Source organism: Trichosurus vulpecula, chromosome 9 (assembly GCF_011100635.1).
Source record: "Trichosurus vulpecula isolate mTriVul1 chromosome 9, mTriVul1.pri, whole genome shotgun sequence".
NCBI lineage: Eukaryota > Metazoa > Chordata > Mammalia > Diprotodontia > Phalangeridae > Trichosurus > Trichosurus vulpecula.
Window position 1 is genome coordinate 151,389,036 of NC_050581.1, and position 19,923 is coordinate 151,408,958.

The 19,923-nt window shown below is 46.9% G+C and overlaps 1 protein-coding gene across 1 annotated transcript in view; it reads right to left on the reverse strand.

Annotated features, from left to right (window-relative positions):
- Positions 1-19,923, reverse strand: part of SYN2 (synapsin II) — a 93,898-nt gene that overhangs the window by 1,749 nt on the left and 72,226 nt on the right. Inside the window, 3 exon segments of the mRNA XM_036739656.1 lie at positions 2,174-2,216; positions 2,218-2,265; positions 19,340-19,489. Coding sequence (XP_036595551.1) covers positions 2,174-2,216; positions 2,218-2,265; positions 19,340-19,489 — 241 coding nt within the window.

Here is a 19,923-nt window from a genome sequence, read left to right on the forward strand (position 1 = left end):
GAATCCAAAGAGGGTGCCCTAAAGTGTAGGTCACTGGCTTTTTGTGGTCCTGGGAGGGGAATGTTAACATGGACCCCAAGGCCAAGGGATTGGCGTGAAGGCCTCAGGGACCAGAGTTTGCTCTGTCAAAGAAGGTTTGGTAGGGGGTCTGCCACTACTGCACCTTGTCCCCAACCCTGTCAGAGGATGGAGTTGGGAACACTGCAGACAAGGCTTAGGTTATCATAATGTTGGTGTCATCCTGTACCTGGAGAAGTAGTAGACTCATTGGTGAAAGCCATGCCAACAACTATTGCTATGGAGAAGGCCACTAAGATTGCTTCTCCCCTTCAGCTTTCCTCTAGAGCTACTGGCCTTAATATGGACCAGTTCATGTTGGAGCAGGAGGAGGTGGTCACTAGGTTGCATCTCCCAATGGAGAAGGTCTCCCCCAGGATAGAACTCTTGGTCCTCCGGACTTCTGAGGGGATGACTGGGAATCCGAGGAGGAAAATGGGGGGCCAAGTCAAGGGCCCTTTCTCAGGCAGTGTAGCCACTCCAAAGAAGTGGGCTTGCTTTAGATTTGGTCTCAGTTGGCAGTGCCCCGAGAGGCAGAGTGAGTGAATGTATGTATGCTGGGTGACTTCCCAGATTTTCAACAATTCTTTTGTTCAGTATCACTAAAGTGCTCATCTCCAAAGACAGGGAGAGCTGGGAGATGGGGTGGGTGTGGGGGAAAATAGATCGGTTCCCAGTTCCACAGAAGCCCAAAGACCATCAACTCAGAAACAATGACAACAAAGAATGACTTAGCGGAACCAAGATCCGCACACAGGAAACACTCATGATTTTACTTTGGATATTGCACGTCAGTTTTTTTGAGTTTGGAGCTATAATTAGGTTAATGAGAGAAAGAAGAGGAAAAGAAACAAAAGAAGAGGGAAAAGGCTGAAGCAGAGAGAGGATATAGAACCAGTTTGTGGAAAGAGTTCTTCTCTTTATATCTCATTTCATCACTTAAAAAAAGGAAAGGAGGAAAAGAAAGAAAGAGAGAAAGAAAGAAAGGAAGGAAGGAAGGAAGGAAGAAAAGGAGAAAGATGGAAAGAAAGGAAAAGAAAGGAAGGAAGGAAGGAAGAAGGAAAGGAGAGGAGAGGAGAGGAGAGGAGAGGAGAGGAGAGGAGGGGAGGGGAGGGAAGGGGAGGGAATGAAGGGAAAGGGAAGGGAAGGAGAGAAGAGGAAGGGAAGGGAAGGGAAGGGAAGGGAAGGAAGGGAAGGGAAAAGGAAAGGGAAAAGGAAAGGGCAAAAGGAAAGGAAAGGAGAGGAGGAAGGGAAGGGAACGGAAGGTGAAGGGGAGGGAATGCAGGGAAAGGAAAGGGAATGTAAGGAAAGGGAAGGAAAGGGAAAAGAAAGGAAAGAAAAGGAACAAACTCAGGGGCACAGATACCCAGGAACTCAAATCATGACAAATGTTTGCAAATGAAAAAAAGAGAATGCCTTTGAAGTCAGTGGACAGAGATAGCGCGATTAGACCCTGAAAGTCTCTGAAACCTCTATCTACACTAGTCATGCAGAAAAAAAGAGAGGAGCAGGGTCACTAAATAGCTCACATACTCACAGAGGTAAGCAAAGGGGTTTAGATCCAAACTGGGCAGAGTGAGTAGGGTCGGGGTGGGGCAAGGTGGGGCTGGACAGTTCATTTGTGTCTCTGCTCCCCACCACTGTCTAGTCTCCCACCACTTCTGTGGCCCCTGATTATCTGGAATTCTTCTTAAGGATATTGTCTATCCCATCCAGAGGATACATCGCACTGGACTTGGGAGAGGGCACAATGTTTTTTTTTTTTGTCATGTTTTTTGTGTCTTTTTTGTACACTGTTGACAAACAGCCCTGAATCACAAGTTATACAGAGAAACGTAAGTAGCATAACACAGCACAGACAGGAACAAGTAAACAACAGACCCAAGAGCTGATACTGCATAGGAAAAAAAAACCCCAGTCCAATCAGAAAGAGAAGAGGAGCACTGAGATTGGGGCATGGGGGAGGGGGGGCTTTTTTTTTCTTTTCACTTTCCTTCTCTTTCATTTTTTCCTTCCTTTTTTTCATTTTTTTTGGCTTGAAAATTTCTGCTTTGAAAGAAGAATGCACTAGCAAACACTTAGGAAGCCCTGGACTTGTTGGGCCCTACTGCAATACCGTTACAGTCGAGAATATACTGGTAACACAACCTTGAGGGTGGGGCGTTGGGGGGGTGTCTTGCTCAAATCCGGATCCTTCAAACTTTCCCACTCTGGAAGACAAAAATTTGAGACAAATTAAAAATCACCACCCCTGAACAGTACCAACATCGCCATCACTGAGAAACCCCCAAAGCTCTCTCCCTCCTCCTTCTCTACCATTTTTCCAAAGGCCTCTGGGATTCTGATGCAACTCAAGTTGAAGAGGTTTATTGGTTTGGGTAACACTATTTCTTCTCACCAACTTTTTAACCTTTTCACTTTCGTACCACTCTAGGGACATTCAGCTCTGCTTAGACCCATCTAACTTACCTTTTCTTCTCTTGAGGGTAATTTTCTCAATTTTGTCTTTGTCAGGAGACCAAATGGACTCTGGGATCTCTTCTGGCTCTAGCTGAGCAATCCTGGGAACCCATGAACCTTCTAATATCTTCATGAAGGGAAAGGAGGGCTACCTGTGCCAAAACCCAAGAATTGGTTGAGCTCCCAGGAAGGGGTTACACAGGGGAGATTCATCATTTCAGAGCACTGCCTGGCTGCCCTGCTCTGGACTCATCTGGGGCAAAGGGAAACGGGTTAGGGATCAAGTCAACCTGTGGATTGACTGGAGACTCCATGGGAAAAGGGACCTGAAGCCTAAGTAAATTATAGGGAATAGCTATTTGCTCCTAGGTTCCTCAGGCTCTTATGTTTGTAAAAAAAATTGCTCAAGGCCATGTTGCTTTATAGGACTATACTCTATGCAACATGGTGACTGAGATCCAGCTGGGATTCTGATTGATGTTGATAGGTGTGAAGGTCATCTGTTACTTTAGTCTTGGTGACTCCAGTCTGTGGAACAGGAAGAAAGGAAGGAAGTAGGAAGGGAGGAAGGAAGGAGGAAGGAAAGAAAGCAAGGAGTGAGGAAGGAGGAAGGAAAGAAGGAAGAGAGGGAGGAGGAAGGAAGGAGGGACGGAAGGAAGGAAGGAAGGAGGAAGGAAGGAAGGAAGGACGGAAGGAAAACAAGGGAGGGAGGGAGGGAGGAAGGAAGGAAGGAAGGAAGGGAGGGAGGAAAAAAGGGGCTTAGGAAGAAGGACAACTCTCTGGATGTACAGATGAATGTTCCAATATGAAGGACAGAGTAATGGTTTTGTACCCTGGACTGAAAGGAAAATGTGGCTTTTTTCCTCCCCCTCTCATCCTAAAGATATTCAGAGCCTGGTACCAACCCAACCACTCTTTCTTATCCAGCTCTTCCCCCTGTGTCTTGAACTTTGGACCAATGCCCATCCCCGCCCCCATCTCTCTCTGTCTCTCTCTCCTTTCCTCTCTCTTCCTATCATAATCTACTCTCAGCTCCTTGGAACCTGGAAAAGTCTGACAAACCAGGCCCACCAAAGTTAATATTTGATTGATGTTCAGCTGAATACGGTACCTCATCTGAAGGGGATGACTTAAAAAGAAATTGTGGCATTTGGTGAATCCACATAGGTCACTCATGGAGCCATCTCAGAAAAAGGGGAGTTTTCTTAATTTAAGTCTTTTCGATGAAAGTTTTCTTCTCAGAACGTAAGGTCTTTGAGGGCAGGGCCTTATTTTTTACGTCTTTCTGTCTCCAGGGTCTGGCACAATATATGGCATAAAGGAGTAGTTAAGGAGTGGCTTCTTGATTGATTGAGGTGGCATAGAGTAGTGGGAGGCATGATGGATGTGGGCTCCATCCCAGCGCTGCCACTTGTCACCTGTGTGACTTTGGGTGTGCCACTTAGCTTTTGTGGGCTTTTCAATCTCTGCGTCTCTAAATCTATGAAATATGGCACTATAAGAAAACACAAAGTCTGTCTTTAAAGCGCTCTACTACATACACCATACCATATATGTGTAATGTGCATATCTATATTTATAAGGCTATACTATGTTATACTTTGTTGCTGCTGTTAGTCATTATTCAGTGGTATCTGACTCTATGACCCCACCTGAGGTTTTCTTGGCAGAGATACTGGAGTGGTTTGCCATTTCCTTCTCCAGCCCATTTTACAGATGAAGAAACTGAGACAAACAGGTGAAGTGACTTGTCCAGGGTCATACTGCTAGTGTGTATCTGAGGCTGGATGTGAATTCAGTCTTCCTGACACCAAGACCTGATGCTCTATCTACAATGCCACTTAGCTGCCCACATTATACCATATTATATTATGCTATGCTATGCTAGACTGTATGGTTTATAGTATATTACTAGACTATTCTATGTTACAGAAACCATACCATACCACTTACCAGTTACCATACCACACCCACCAACAACCATACCATATTATTTATACCATACTGTAAAATCCATACTATTACCACGTACTATACCATATAAGCCAAAGTAATGAAACCAACCGCTCTCTAAGACATGATGAGGATACACAAAACTTGATTCTGGGCTCCTTGGGCTGGAATGAGTTTCTTCTTCCAGTCATTAAGGCCAAGACAATCCTCCTCCCCAATCCCGGGCATCACTCATCCCAATCGATTCTCCCTCAATAAGTCTTTCACACTCACTTTCCCCTCTCCACCACGAGAGGACTAATCCCTTCTCACCTCACAGGTGGGTAAGTTTGGCATCTGTTGTTGGCCTCTCTGCCTCCAGCCTTTCCCCAGCTAAACCATCCCAACAGATCAATCTTCCTTAGATACCTCCTTCATTATGTTGCTCCCCTGTGTTAGGAGCCTATGGTGGTCCCTGAATGCTTTTTCATAATCAATCCAATTCCTGCCTAGCTTTCGAGGCTTTATAAAACCTAACCTGGGTCCCATATCTTCCTGCTTTCCAACACACAACCACACTACGGATGAAATCTTCACTCTCTTGAGGAAGCACGGAACTCTGATATTTTCTGCGTCCTTCTATTCATTTTGGTCCTCCTCGTTGGTTTCATCTCTGAAATGAGGGAATCGGATCAGGAGATTGCTGAGGTCTTCTCCGGCTCTAACATTCTCTGTTCTCTGTTCCAAAGCTCCCTTTATCTTAGGCATTCTAAAGTTCTGTAAGTAGAATGCCCTCTCTTCTCCTTTCTGCTGAGCCAAATTTTATCTTTCCCCAAGACCTCATTCAAGTTCGATGCCCAGGAAGCCTTCCCTCCTAGTTAGTTCAAAACAATTTTTCTATATAGTATCTCCTCTAAATTCCTTGCAGTTCATTACACACACACACACACACAACACCCCAAAATGGATTTAGGGTCCAATATAAGTAAGAATTTTAACTAGTGCTATTCAAGAATAAAATGGCCTGTTTGGGGAGATGGCCCAATGACCAGCCATCAGTACTGAAGGGGATTCCTGCATGCAGAGGAAAGTCAGACTAGATCACTTGAAACATTCCTCTCACCTTTCGGATTCTATAATTTTACATTTTGCGTGAGGTCTGACATCATTTTTATCTCCTGCCCTAGGTCTGATTTCCTCACACTGGATTGTAAGCTCCCTGAGAGCACATGCAGATCGTAGTCCTTTTTCTAGTCTGAAGGAGGAACTACCTATGATCCAGCTGGAAAAGGTTGGGAGAAGTTTTCTGAGCCCTTCTCCTTAACCCTTGTCTCATTAGAATGTCAGCTCTTGGGAGTGGAGATTGTTTCATGCTCTGTATTTTTATCTCCAGGTCCAAGAATATAGTAGGTAGCTTAATAAATATTTGTTGATTGATTATTTTCATGGCTCTCTCAGAGGCTGATGGACTCGGGCCCAGCCGAAGGGACAAAACAGGTTTCCTTGGGTTTCCAATGGCATGAAAGCTCTTTGTGGTTCAGTGGGAAGAGTTCAAATCCTGACTGCCACCTACTAGCTATGTGACCTTGAGCGAATCACGTAACATCTCGGAGCTTCAGTTTCCTCACCGGTAAAATGAGAGGGTACGATTACATGACCACTAAGGTTCTTCCCAGGTCTAGATATATGAGGACACAGACTAAGTTTTTTATTTTTGTATCCCCAGTGAGAATCACCTAACAGATGCCTAATAAATGCTTGTGGATTGATTGATAACAACCCTCAAGACTGTAAGGGGTTAAGCTGAGGGATGGCTATGCGATGAGCTAAGATGCTATTCCTGGGGCTGGCGTAAAGCCCTGAGCTCTTCTCTAAGGCAAGGAGCAAAAAGTCCTTTCTTTACTCTTACCCTCCTAAAGCCTTGGCTGGGTTAATAGATCTAAAAGAAGGAAAAGCCCTTCCTCTCCCCACTCTGCCTCTACCCACTTGAGTTGTTGCAGGAGGTGGTGCCTTAAGGTGGGACCTGCAGACCAGGGCACAAAGGGACAATGGGGTTTTTTGGTTGCTGCTATTTGGGGGTAGGTGAAGGGTAGGGTTAGAAAAAGAAAGAGCATAACAATCTTGTAGGTGGGTTTGTGTCTTCTCTTAATCACAGGTCTAGGGGGTAAGCAGCCAGAACTCAGAGCTCTAAGGTGAAGGGCAGAAAACTCATCCTATCACCCCTAACATCCCGCACAGATGTCCTTGTACCTGTGTTGGGATGACACTGCTCCTTCCTATTTACATCAAGTTTCCATTTATTAGAGTCAGAATTATTAGAATATAAATTCCTTGTGGATAAGTATTACCCCACTCTTGTATTTGCATCACCAAATTTTACCACAAATTCTTGGCACACAGTGAATGTTTAATAAAGGATTTTTCATTTGTTTCGCTCCACTCCAAGGCTTTCAAGGTTATTTGGACTGGAATAGGAGGTCTAGAGGGTATTTTGCAGGCTAATTCACTGGAAGGCTGAAAAGACTTCAGACAGTGGAAGCTGATTGTCTCGGGCTGCAGCCTCTCATTCAAACAAACTTTAGGCATAGGTGAAGGCTAACATGGGGCTCCAGAGAAACTACATGACTTGTCCAAGATCATGCAGCTTGGGTGCTGCCCCACTGGGGTCTCCAGAACACTCAGCTTGCCCTTTCAGCTATGTTGAAGTCAGGTTAGGGAAAGGATACCCCAGTCTGTGAGAACAGACCCTCTGCTATGCAGTCCCAAGCCATTTGAATTCCAGCGCTTCAGACTCTACGTTCCAAGGGCAGTGGTCAACGAGAACGGCTGTGGCCTCTTTCAGGTGGCTTTTTGGTATTTCCCAGAAATGGGGAGGATGTGTGGAGAATACATGGTTAGTCTTCCCACGGCCCTGAGAGGGATGCTGGAGTTCAGTAAAGGTCATGTCCTTGCCTGGGCATACTGACCCTTTCATGGGGTCATGAGTCATCACCAGCACTGGCCTTCTGCCAGCCTGGAGAGTATGGGCTTCTCTCTATGTCTCACCTGCCTTTCCTTTTTGTATCCTTTCTCCCCTCTTGGCATGGTCTCTCCTAGATGTCCATCTTGGTTCTTGTTCTCATCTGGTTCCCAACTGATATCTGTGTTGTCTGATGAGATCTTCAGTTATTTCCCTCCCAGAGAATAAGCATTTTCATGGAGGCAGGGGGAGAAGGTACCAAAAAGCCAGAGGGCAAGACTAATTTCTATTTAACTATGCTGTACACACTTGTATTTATTAATTTTACATTCATGCCATATGTACTATATGTACTCATCTTTGCTCTTAGAATGTAACGAAAAGAACAAGAAGCATGTATTAAGTGCTTACTGTTTGCCATGGATACAAAGAAAGACAAACATGGCCAGTGAGAAGGAATTGTTTTCTTCATTGCTTTTGCATTCCCAGCACTGGGCACTGTTGGTGGTTCTACATCTGGGAGGGATAGGATTTTATCAGTAGAAATGACTGAAGAAGAGGCACGACCATCAGCTCTGCTGCGGCTCCCTAAAGACCATGGGACTTTCCCATCTTTAGCTGAATCTTTCCATGTGTGTTGTGTTGGAGAACAGGGACTGTTTTTTTTTCCTACAGTATCTCCAGTGCTTTGCACATCATAAACACTTAATAAATGCTTTTTTTCTTTCATTTATTCATTAAGGAATACTTCATTGATTGACTGTGGCTCACCATGAGGAAGACCATTCTAACAATTCTGGGCTCATAAGAAGTAGAACAATCTCAGAGCTCCATCTTATTATTTTACTAGGAAATTGAAGGTCAGAGGGGCTAACTGTCAAGGCCACATGGGGATTAAGTATCAGAGCTGTACTGAGGTAGGATGCCTCAGGAAGGTTCTGAGCTCCTCAGTACTCAGAGTCCAAGCTGAGGCAGAATGCTATCCAGAGAGGCTCAGGCACAAGCAGGGGATGAGACTAGAGATTTGAGGGCCACGGATCCTGAGCAGGAGGGCCTTGGAGGTCACTGGTTTGCCTGAGACATCTGTAAGTAAGCCAAGTTTCAAGTTCAGCATTTTTTCCCTGGCAGGCTGTTTCCCTGTTCTAAGGTCCCTTTCACCTAAGAAAGTCTAAGAATCCCGCTTCGTGCCCCAAGGAACGGACTTGTAACAACGAGGCAATGTGTTGTCACTAAATGTTCGGTCTCAATTTCTTCATCTTGAAAGTGAGAGAGCCGAACTAAGTCATCTCTAAAGGTTCTTCCTCTTGCTAGGTCTAAAGCTTTCCCTATTTAGAGGCAAGAGAATTTCAGGTAATAACAGCCCCTCCCTGTTTACAAAGCTGGGATAGGGGTGGGGAGGGTCAGCCATTCTAGAATCCTTTTCTCACAAAAGCCCTAGCATGGAGATAAAGGCAAATCTCTTTAGCTCTGGTTTGGAGATGAGGAATCTTAGGCTCAGAGAGTTTGCGTCCTGCCTGTGGTCACACAGCTATTAAGTGTTAGAGATGAATTCAGACCCAGGACTCCTGATTCCAGGGCAATAGAAATAAGCATTTATTAAACACCTGTTCGCATGACAGAGGCAGCTAGGTGGTTCAGTAGATAGAGTCGGGAAGTCCCGAGTTCAAATGTGACCTCAGACACTATTTAATTGTGTGATCTTGGGCAAGTCACTTAACCCTGTTTGCCTCAGTTTCCTCATCTGTAAAATAAGCTGGAGAAGAAGGAAAAGGCAAACCACTACAGTATCTTTACTGAAAAAAAGCTCATGGGCAGTAGGTGTGCGTGCTATCGTCCACAGACTCACAAAGAGTTGGACACAACTGAACAACAACAACGATATACCAGGGACTGCACAAGGTGCTTTGCAAACGCTTGATCCTCACAACAATCCCATTAAGTGCTATGAAGATCCTCATTTTACAATTGAGGAAACTAAGGCAGAAGAGGTTAAGTGACTTGTCCAGGGACACACAGTTAGTAAATGTCTGAGGCTGGATTTAAACTCGAGTCTTCATAAGTTCAAGTCTGGCACTCTAACCACTGAGCAACCTAGCTGCCTCTCATAGTAGGGAGATGTTATAGAAGTCATTCCAGCACCCCAAAATCACACCAGGTAGGCTACCATCTGGTCCACCTATATGCCAGGCCAGCCTTGTTGTCCCCTATCACAGAACTCCCAGAATGTCAGAATTGTAAGAAACTGGCATAGCTAATAAGTAACAGAGACAGGACGGAAGTACGGGTCTTCCTGGAGCCAAAAAACCTGAGTTCAAATTCTACCACTGCACCTGACTACCTATGTGACCTTGGACAAGTCATTACCTTCCCTCAGCCCTGGCTTCCCTCTCTATAAAATGAGGGAGATGTACTAGAGACACCAGACGGCCCCTAAAGTTCCTTCCAGCTCTCCAGACCCAAGCTCTTCCTAGGACCCCTGGGCTGCTCTGCTCTGTCTTTGGTGCCCTTTCCCTTCGCCCTCTGACACTGAGGACAGGCTTGGAGGTGAGGGGTTGGGAGAGAGAAGGCCCTAAATAAGGGCTAAGATCACCAGCTCCTTTCTAATCCCCAAACGGGAACGTCAGGAGAGCCAGGGAGCCGGAGCCTGGGAATGGCCGGGCTGGGGAGCTGCCGGCCTCCCCTGGGCTCCATCAAGGCTTCCTCCTGGAGGTTTCTGGGGGGGCCGAGAGGGAGGGAGCATTCCTCAGGGGGCCGGTCATTGCCAGGCCGAGACATTCTGGCTCCTTTCGCCTTCTCTCTGCTTCGGGCTTCTTCCCTCTGGGGTTTGGCTTCGTAGAGGATCTATCTTTGGTCCAGGGACGCCTGAGAACATCAATTCTTGGGGAGCACATCATCCCTGCTGGAGACGACAATCAGAGGGTGGTTTGGATGGCAGGAGTGGAGAGTTTCCTCACTGGCTCTGCTCCCCATGCTCTGGACCCAGGACAAAAGGTGGGGCATTGGTTTCAGGGTGTGAATAGTGCCATAATGGGACAAACCAGGAGATATTGAGGCTGGAGATCATGGGATTACAGACTGAGAACTAGAAGGCACCTCAGAGACAGCTTGGTGCAACTCCCTCATTTTACAGGTGAGAAAACAGAAGTCCAGAGAGGGTAAGCAATTTTCCCAAGGTCACACAGCATTGCAGATGGGATTTGAACTCAGTTCCTCTGACTCCAAACCCAATGCTCTTTCCACTGAACCACATCCCATTGGGGAAGGGCAGAGGAGCAACAATTCATTGCCTAGTAGATGCATGATTATCTCAAGTCTAGAGGGCAAAGCTGATGTCAGAGTGTAGTCTACATTCAGAGGTTAATCAAAGCATGGTGTGTCTACAGGTTGAAGGCCAGGACTCAGAGGTCTGAGTCAGGCAGGAAGGCCTAAGGAAGACAGTCTGGAGCCCAGGCAAGCACAGGGGGCCAGGTTGGGGTTCAGATTCCAAGCCAAGGCCCAAGGAAACAGGTGGGCAATGGAATTTAGTATCTCGGGATCTAAACCAGGCAGACCAGGCCATAGACCAGCAGGAGCAGGGTCTGCCTGCGGTTTCCAGGACAGAGGTTGTCTGCCCTCTGGCCCAGCTTTTAAATAGCCTTCCTGATGGGGGCAGCGGCAGAAAACAATTAGGCCGGCAGATTGGTGATGGCCATCAGAGCCAGCAGCATTGTATGAGGTGTAGGGATTGGAGCAGAGGCCTATGGTCTCCAGGGAGTGCTGAACACTCCTGATGGCAGAGGGGAAAGGCAAAACCGGACAGTCAGCAAAGTTTAAATTGGTGCCCTCCCAGGCCCTCTCTAGTATCCTGTATCCCATTCCACAGGGTCTTGCTCTTAGGGGCTCTCAAGATCCCTGGCTGGAGTCTTAGCTCATAATGGCTCAAGGTGTTTCCTCTTCCAACATTGTAAGCATTTTTCAGAAGGCCCCCTAAAGCCTCAGACCCAAAGGAATGAATTTCTAATGGTGGAATTGCAGACCCTTTGAAAGGAAATAGGGGAGATATTTTTGGCTGCTGGGCCTGGAGCTATCTGGTGTAATGCCAACCCTAGCAGGGGGTCCTCAAAAGAGGCAGAGGTAAAGTGTGAGAACTGTCCTACCTACCTTAACAGTTCTCCAGAACTATAATAACCAGAGAGAATTGAGAAGGTGCCCTAAGAGAGAACAGACTATAGACACTCTTAGTGGCAGGGCCTCCTTTCTCATAATAGAGAAGGGCATCTGCCTGGAAATAATATGGTGATATCTTCTTAAGAATGGGGAGGTTGGGGGTCAGGGAAGAAGTGTGCCAGTGAGCAGAGGACCCAAGGGAAGGAGCGGTCACAAACCTTCCTAAAGTGTCCCCCAGAAAGAGGAGGTGGTCCCAAGTCACAGAAGTAAACCTCCCTGACCTGGGTGGAGCTCTGCCTTGTTACCTGAACGATGGCTGGAATAGGTCCCTGAGACCCAGAGCTTCCTCAATACCATAATTAAGTGAGGATTTGAGACCCAGCACCTAGGCCAGGATTTCCAAGGGGTGGGTGGCCTTCCTTGTCTTCCAGCACACAGATCAGAGGACTGGGAAACAGGGAGCTTAGATTCTAGGCCATGAATTCACTGTGTAACATCAGGCAAATTACTTTATTTCTTTATGCCTCAGCTTTCTTATCTGTAAAGTGAGTGGGTTTGGATGAAACAATCTGGTCACAAGACTATGAAAGTTTAGAGGGGAAAGTAGGGAGGGGGAGCTTTGTTTTTTTGTCTTTTCTTGTACACCCAGGGCTTAGTTAAGGGCCCAGCACATAGTAGGTGCTTAATACTAGCACTGACTTTGAGATCACCTTGCTGGACTCCCTTACTTTGTAGGAGGAAACCCAGTGTCTGAGAGGGAGAGCGGCTTGAGAAGGATGTGATCTTGGACATGCTTCAAGTTAGTCGCAGAGCTGGAATTAGAATCCAGGCCTTCTGATTCCCTTGGTTACCACCCATGCTCTGAGGTCCTTCCGGCCTCTAATCATCTAATCTATGATAAGCTCCTGAAGCTGTTCATGGAAACTATGAACTTTTCAGTGGTCCCCAGGGAATCTGGGAGGGGAAGGGGACCCAGCTTCCAGCCAAAGAGATTTGGTAGAAAACAAGTTTCTACCAGCCCACCAGGGAGAGGTGGGGGTTGGGGCACGGGGGACTACAGCAAAGACAGGCCCTTCTTCCCTCAGGTTATCAGCAAACAGGGCCAGGCAGAGGGGAGGCTCAATTGTTGTCTCGATTCTATCTGAGGTCCTGGCAGGACGCAGGGCTCAGCCTCACCTGACAGAGGAAGGAAAGACACCGAGTGAGTCAACTGCTGAGAGTGTGTTAGTCTAAATCCAGATGCCCCCCTCCCCTCACCACCTCCACCCGCTCCCCCTCCATAAAAGGACCCTGTGCTTGCTCAGCAGTATTTGAGACAGGAAATTGGGAAAGGGTCCCAGGGTCTGGCCCCAGGAAAGAGGCCGGGCTCCTGGCCGGACGATGATGCAGTACCTTTCTGATTGGCTGCCTCAGGAGTCCGGCTTCCCCCCAGGTTCAGGACCCCAGGGAGAGGGAGGCAGTGTGAAAGAATGTGGTCTGAAAGGTTGCAGGTTCAGCTCTAGAAAAAGAGGGACAGTGGCTCAACATGTTCTCAGGGCACTTAGCGTCCTTCTGGGCTTCATGCTTTGTGCTGCTGACTCTCGAGAGAGTATATACAACCCCTATTCTCTGGATAAGCCAGTCCCTGTGTGGCCCTGACACTGGCCTCTTCCTCCTCCTTCTCCTCTTCCTCCTCCTCTTCCCCCTCCTTCTCCTCCTCTTCCTCCTCCTTCTCCTCCTCTTCTTTCTCTTCCTCCTCCTCTTTTCTCTTCCTCTTCCTCCTCCTCTTCCGCTTCCTCACCTTCTCTTCCTTCTCCTCTTCCTCTTCCTCCTCCTCTTCCACTTCCTCACCTTCTCTTCCTTCTCTTCTTCCTCCTCTTTTTCTCTTCTTCTTCCTCCTCCTCCTCCTCCTCTTCCTTCTCTTCCTCCTTCTCTTCTTCCTCCTCTTTTTCTCTTCCTCTTCCTCCTCCTTCTCCTCTTCCTTCCCTTCCTCCTTCCTCTTCCTTCCCTTCCCTCCTCTTCCTTCTCCTCTGTTTTTCTCTTCCTCTTCCTCCTTCTCTTCTTCCTCCTCTTCCCCCTCCTTCTCCTCCTCTTCCTCCTCCTCCTCCTCTTCCTCAGGGCTTTGTGACTTCTGAAGTTCCCAGAGCTCCCAACTAAGGGTCCAGCTCAGGACATCTCCCTTGGAGCACTTAGAAGGAGATCTTGCACAGCCAGAGGTCTGGTGGGGACACCCCACCTGTGGTCCTGAGGACAGTCGTTCTCCTCCACCTGAGGCAGAGCAGTTGCTAGCCATGGTGCCCAGAAGTCTTGGCCTGAATCTCGCCTCTGGTACCGGCTCCTGTGATCAGGGGCCTTAACGTGTCTGACCCTTGTTTTCTGATGTGTGAGATGGAATTAATAGTACCTTCTCACAGGGTTATTATGAGGAGGAAATGAGATCATTTAGTACTTTGCAAACATTTGTGGAGTTTACAGGATGTACCAAAAGTCTTGGTTCAGCTTTCAGATATTCAAGATTTGAACTGTACTAAGACTTTTGGGACACCCCATGTAATTGTTAGTGATATTACTCACACATTCTTTGCTGACTTTTATGGGGGGAGGGGTGGATTAGAGCCCCCCCCACATGTGGCACATAAGCGGATACACAGTATGTGGCTGAAGGGTGCCCCCCATCCCTCCAAAAATCTTCTCAAGTTGCTTGTGTCCCTGCCTGAAATTCCAACATTAGCAATTCCTCTCTTTGACTCTTAAATTTTTTTTGGCTCCAGAGAATCCCTTAGGAAAATGAAAATGCTCCCTTGAGAAGGAGAAACAGCATGGGGGGGAAAAGGGCTGGATTTGAGTTCAGAGGACATGTGCTGGAATGTCCCTCTGCTCCTGACTGTGGGGACCCTCGGGACAATCCCTGTACCTCCTGAGAACCCTCAGTTTCTCATCTGTAAAATGAATTACAAAAGCCCATATTCCATATAATGACTAGTAGGGGGGAGGTGATTTCTCTTCTTTCACATAGGAAAGCCACTCAGCTGAGCCAGGAAGAGTGGAATCCAAGGACCCCTTCTCTGCTGTCTTCTAGAGTGACCTTGGGTCTCATTTAACTTCGTTGGGAGGGGGTGGAGCTCCCAAACTGCCCTCCAAGCTCTGAATCCCTGACCTGTGACTCTGCGATGCCATTTGGCAGTTATCTGGAAGCGAGACCGTCGACAGATGAGATGTGATTTTCTAGACCCCAGAGTGGAATGTGGCCGGTATCATAGGAGTTAGATACAAGCACAGCGCTAGGCACACAGCTTGCAGAGGGAGAGATAAAAAGGAGACAGGACAGATGGGAATGCAAGGAGTGGGGGGAAAACAAACCTTCTTAGACTCCAGCTAACTGGGGCTCAGAGAATCATAGCTCCAGAGCTGGGAGGGAACCTCGGAGACCATCAAGACCATCCCCCTTAGAATCTGTGGCCTGGGAATTGAGGTGACTTGACCAAGGCCAGACAGGTGGTGACCATCAAAGGCAAGGTGTGAACCCAGACCCCAGTACACAGAACAAGTCTAGTACAAATCTCTTTCCTGGAAGGGGGACTCTGCCAAGTCTAAAAACCACTGTTCTCTCAGCTAAGAAAACTGAGGGGCAGCTGGTCAGACTGGGAGGTGACTCAAGCCAGAGGGGTAGGGTGAAGGAGAGTCTGGGGAAGGGTGGAACTAGTTACAAGGATGGAAATCTCTTAAGAGCCAGCAAGCTGGGACCAATGTTGGCCACCAGGTGTCACTGTCACATTGAGAATGGGAGGCTCTACATCTACAGCAAGGCTCTGGTACCTGTCCCCCTTCAGAAATGGAGTGTGGGGGGGATCCTTAATCCACACTGAGGTGAGAGCTGATAAGGGATCAGGGATCTGAAAGAGACCTCAGAGGTCATCTGCTCCAGGCTCTCTCTCCCCCTACTCCTAACCCCATCCCCATTTAACAGATGTGGAAACTGAGGTCTAGAGAGATTATATGACTAGTAAGCAGCCGAGTCAGAATTTGAACCTGGGTCCCTTGACTTCACATTCCTTCCTCTGTACCACACTGGCTTACTTAAGATGGACACCCTCCCAGAGGGGTTCAGATTTTATACTAATGATGGTAATTTTGTAATTTGCAAAGTGCTTTGGGGACATTATCTACTTTGAGATGGTTTTACCAGAGGAATCAGGAAAGCCCTCAGAGCCTCCAAGACCCAAAGGAGTGAAGAAGGTAGGATTTCAGGCGCTGTGATAGGCAGCAGTAAGAGGATCTGCCTGGCACCCTCAATATGGAAAAGGAATAATTATTTCTATAACATCTACTATTTGCCAGGCGCTGTGCTTTACAAATATCATCTCGTTTGAGCCTCACAACAACTCTTCGAGGTAGGTGCTCTTATCGCCCCCATTTTACAGATACTGAGTAAACTGAGGCAAACAGCTATTAGGTGACACACCCATAGTAGGGCGAGTTCTGGCCCCGACTCTGCCCTTTACCCAGACGTGGTCGGGAAGAGGTGGTTTTCATTCCAGTCCGAGTAAGAGGCCTATTACAGGTGGTCATTCGAGAGGGGCCAGGAAGACTGAGCCCCCTCAAACATCTCCCAAAGCACCTGCCTCAGGGCCTGACACAGACTCAAAGAACGTTAGAAATGGGTGGAGGTGAGGGAGAGAGGGGAGGAACACTTGGAAGTCTTGGAGTCCAATCCTCTTATTTTAAACATAGCAAAAATAGCAAAAGTAACAGTAATGATAGCGACACTTGTTTGCAAAACACTTTAGATAACATTTCAGGGAACTGAGACTAACCATGAAGAGAGGCTAGTGACCTACCCAAGATCACTGAGGGGTTGGCTAGGCCTCTTCCCAACCCGCGGCTCCAGGATCATCGGATCTAACTCTAGGCCTGCTCTCCCCATCTCCCTCCCCCTCTAAAGCAAGTTTTTCATCACTTCTAGTTAAGTGCAATGCTGTAATGGTAGGCTTGCATCTCTAATAGGCAATTAAGCTTTGTTCTCCTAATTGCCCTGCTCTAATTTTCTAATGACTAATATCTTGAGGAATGGATTTTCAGCTCTTTTGCAAAAGGTGCATTTCTAGGAAGAGGCCAACTAGAAGTTGGTCAAGGTGTAAGTGAGCCTGGTAAGACCTGTGCCAGTGACAGAGAGCCAGGAGGGCCTGCTCACAACATGGCGGCTATTGGGGAGGGAACACCACTGTGGGTATGGGGGGCTGGTTCAGAGGTCTGGAGAACCTGTGCCACTCACTCGAGTCAACGCCGGCCTGCCCTTGGTCGTAGGCCCTCCCTATTGTACTTGACACCTCCTTTGTCCAGGGTCTTGGCCAAAGCCGACAATCCATATAATGGGAGTTTCTAGGACAAATAGGACCAGAGAAGAGCCCATAGAATCCCAGAGCTGGAATGCCAAAACGTGAACCGTAGGTCACAGAGATGTAAGGTCATGGGATGTAGAGGAGAAAGGAGTGTCAGAGAACACTGAATCTCCACTCTCTTCATTTTGCAGAGAAAGAAGCAGTCGTGGAATCTTGGCACAGGAAGGCACCTTGGACATATCTATTCCAAAGTCTTTCATTTTACAGAAGAAGAAACTGAGGGAGCACGAGGATTGTGCTGGATTGGGAATTGCATAGACCTGGGTTTAAATCCCACCTTAGACACTTACCAGCAATATGACCCTGGGCAAGTCATCTAACCTCTTGGGGCCTTAGTCTTTGTAAAATAAAAGGGTTGGAGTCAGTGGCCTCTATGGTCCTTTCCAGGTCCAAATATATGGTCCTATGAAGCCCAGCAAGGGAAGTGACTCAGCCAAAGTTCCATTTAATTTAATTCAATTCAATTAAGCATTTAATCTGGGCAAGGTAAAAGTCAGGGTGGTGTAATGGAGAGAAAGCTGGCTTCAGATCAGGAAGACACCTGTTCGAATCCCACCTCTGACACATAATGGCCAAGAGACATTGTCACTGACTGACCCTTTCAATCCTATAGAAAAGCGCTTAAGATTACAGAACCAGTGGCAATGTGCATGGGTAGAAAGTTTTCTTACTGAGAATCCCCTCCAACAAAGAAGTCATCAAGGTGCTGTCCATAAAAAAGTACCAAAAGATGTATCTACAGACAATGTATCCATGAAATACATACATACATATATGTGCGTATAGATATATGCACATACATACCCACATATATGTCTTTGGAAATACAAAGATGAAACAAAAAAAAATTTCCCTGCCTTCAAGGAGTTTATATTCTATGGGAGGGCTAGAACTTGTGGACAGATAAATAAATATGATAGAACTGGAAGTGCATGAATAACTAACATAAGGTCATATGATATGATAGGATATCACATCACTTCTAAGTTCCATTCTGACACTTGGGTTGGCAGAGCAGAAACTCTCTGAAGACAGGAGTTAGCTCCCAGGGTCTGGCTCACAGTATGGACTTAATGCCTATTGAATAACTGACTGACTGATTGAACCTATGTTGACAGAACTGGTTTTGAAAGGGGACCCTCCCTGCCCTTGACATAAAACAATGTACCCATCTTCTGAATGATACCTGAAACCCCTTTCAAAGGGGATGAGGAGTGACCCAAATACAAACATAGACACACCACAGGCATAACTCAATAGAATAGAGCCTTCCCTACAAGCGTGCTTTGCCAGGGGTACACCAGGTACCTGAGGAAGGGATGGGGGACTGCAGAGGAAGGTAAAGGGGACGCTTTTTAGATATACTTTGGTGACTTCCCAATTGTGTCAGAGCTCAGTGTTGGCTCTTGGGAGTTCAGAGCCAAGTTCTTGGCTGGCCACTAGCAAGCCTTTTTCCTGAAGGTGGTTGACAAGATGATTCCAGCTCCAAAGAGGTGTCATTGTCTCCTAGGGCTGTCCCTTCCAATTGCCTGAGGCTCTGAGAAGGGGGAGGCATCTTAGCGTCAGTGTCTGCAAGCAAGAACCACTCCCAGGGATGTCTCTCCCATGAAGACAGCATCTTTGTGGATACAAAGGTCAGGTATGGGCCACCCAACATTGGCAGCTTCAGAACCGAGAGAAGGTCTTTACTCATGACTCATGGAGGGAGGATTCAGAAAGGGTCAGAGGTGGGAGAACGAGGAGATGCATGGTTTAGATTTCTACTTCCTATCCTCGGGTCCCCAGAGGAACTTTGATGCTTTTTTCAGGAATGTGGCAGGACACCCTCTGGAGAATGTGAACCAACCTAGTCCAGAGATGGTTGTCCTTTCTTTTTAGACCTTGGCAAATCATCTTGATTTGAAGCTGGTGGGAAGGACCCCAGTCAGTGGGAAGTCCAAATCCCCCATGATTCTCTGGGCTAAGTCTAGGAGATTCTCATACCCTAGAATGTGGTCTTTTCAGGGTGTCCAGAACCCCTCAGGGCCAACGGGAACATTATTATTTGATATAACATAACACATGATATGATACATAATATGATATAATGTGATAAAATATAACCATATAATATAATAATACAATATGATATGATGAAGTATGATGTAACAGGACATGACGTAATATGCTATACTATTCTAATATAAATTCTAAGGTGATGGAAAAACCTTCTATACTTGATAGTTCCATTGTTGAACCCTGAATCCACCAATGTGCACCCTCAGTCCCACCAACCCCATATACCAGCTTCCTTGACCTTGTACCTTGTAAGGAATTAGGGTACTCATACAGGACATACCAGAGCCCAACTCCATGGGCTCCCACATTCACAAGTGGCTCTCCAACAACTCTCTGAAGCCAAACTTACCTGAGGTTGCTGGGTAGTTGAAGGTCTCTGGGGAGACAGGGCAGGGGTCCGAGAGAGCTGCTGGTTCATTTTGCTGATGACCAGTTCGGTGATTAGCTGTCTGTCCTCTGCCTGGTGTTCCCCAATTAGAGGCATTGCACAATCCATGACCTGTCACAGAAAAGATCATGTGTTCATGGACTCAGATCAAGGGTTCTTGGCCTGGGGTCTGAGACTGGCTTTAAAAACATTTTGATGTATTTCAGTATAATTGGTTTCTTTTGCAATCTTGTGTATTTCAATGTAGTTGGTTTCCTTTATAATCTTATCTATTTTATTTTATGCATTTAAGAACCTTTTTCTGAGAAGGACTATAGAGGCTTTACCAGACTGCCACGGGGGTCCCTGACACCAAGAAGGTCAAGCTCTCCTGACCTATAGCTAGAAGATCTCTTAGAGGAAATCTAATCCACTCTTTCTCATTTTACAGATGACCCAGGGAGCTTGGTGGAATTTAAACCTAGGTCCTGTGACTACCGAGTAAGTGCTCTTTCTTTAAATTCCCAGACTCATAGAAGGTTAGAGACAGAAGAGACCTAAAAAAT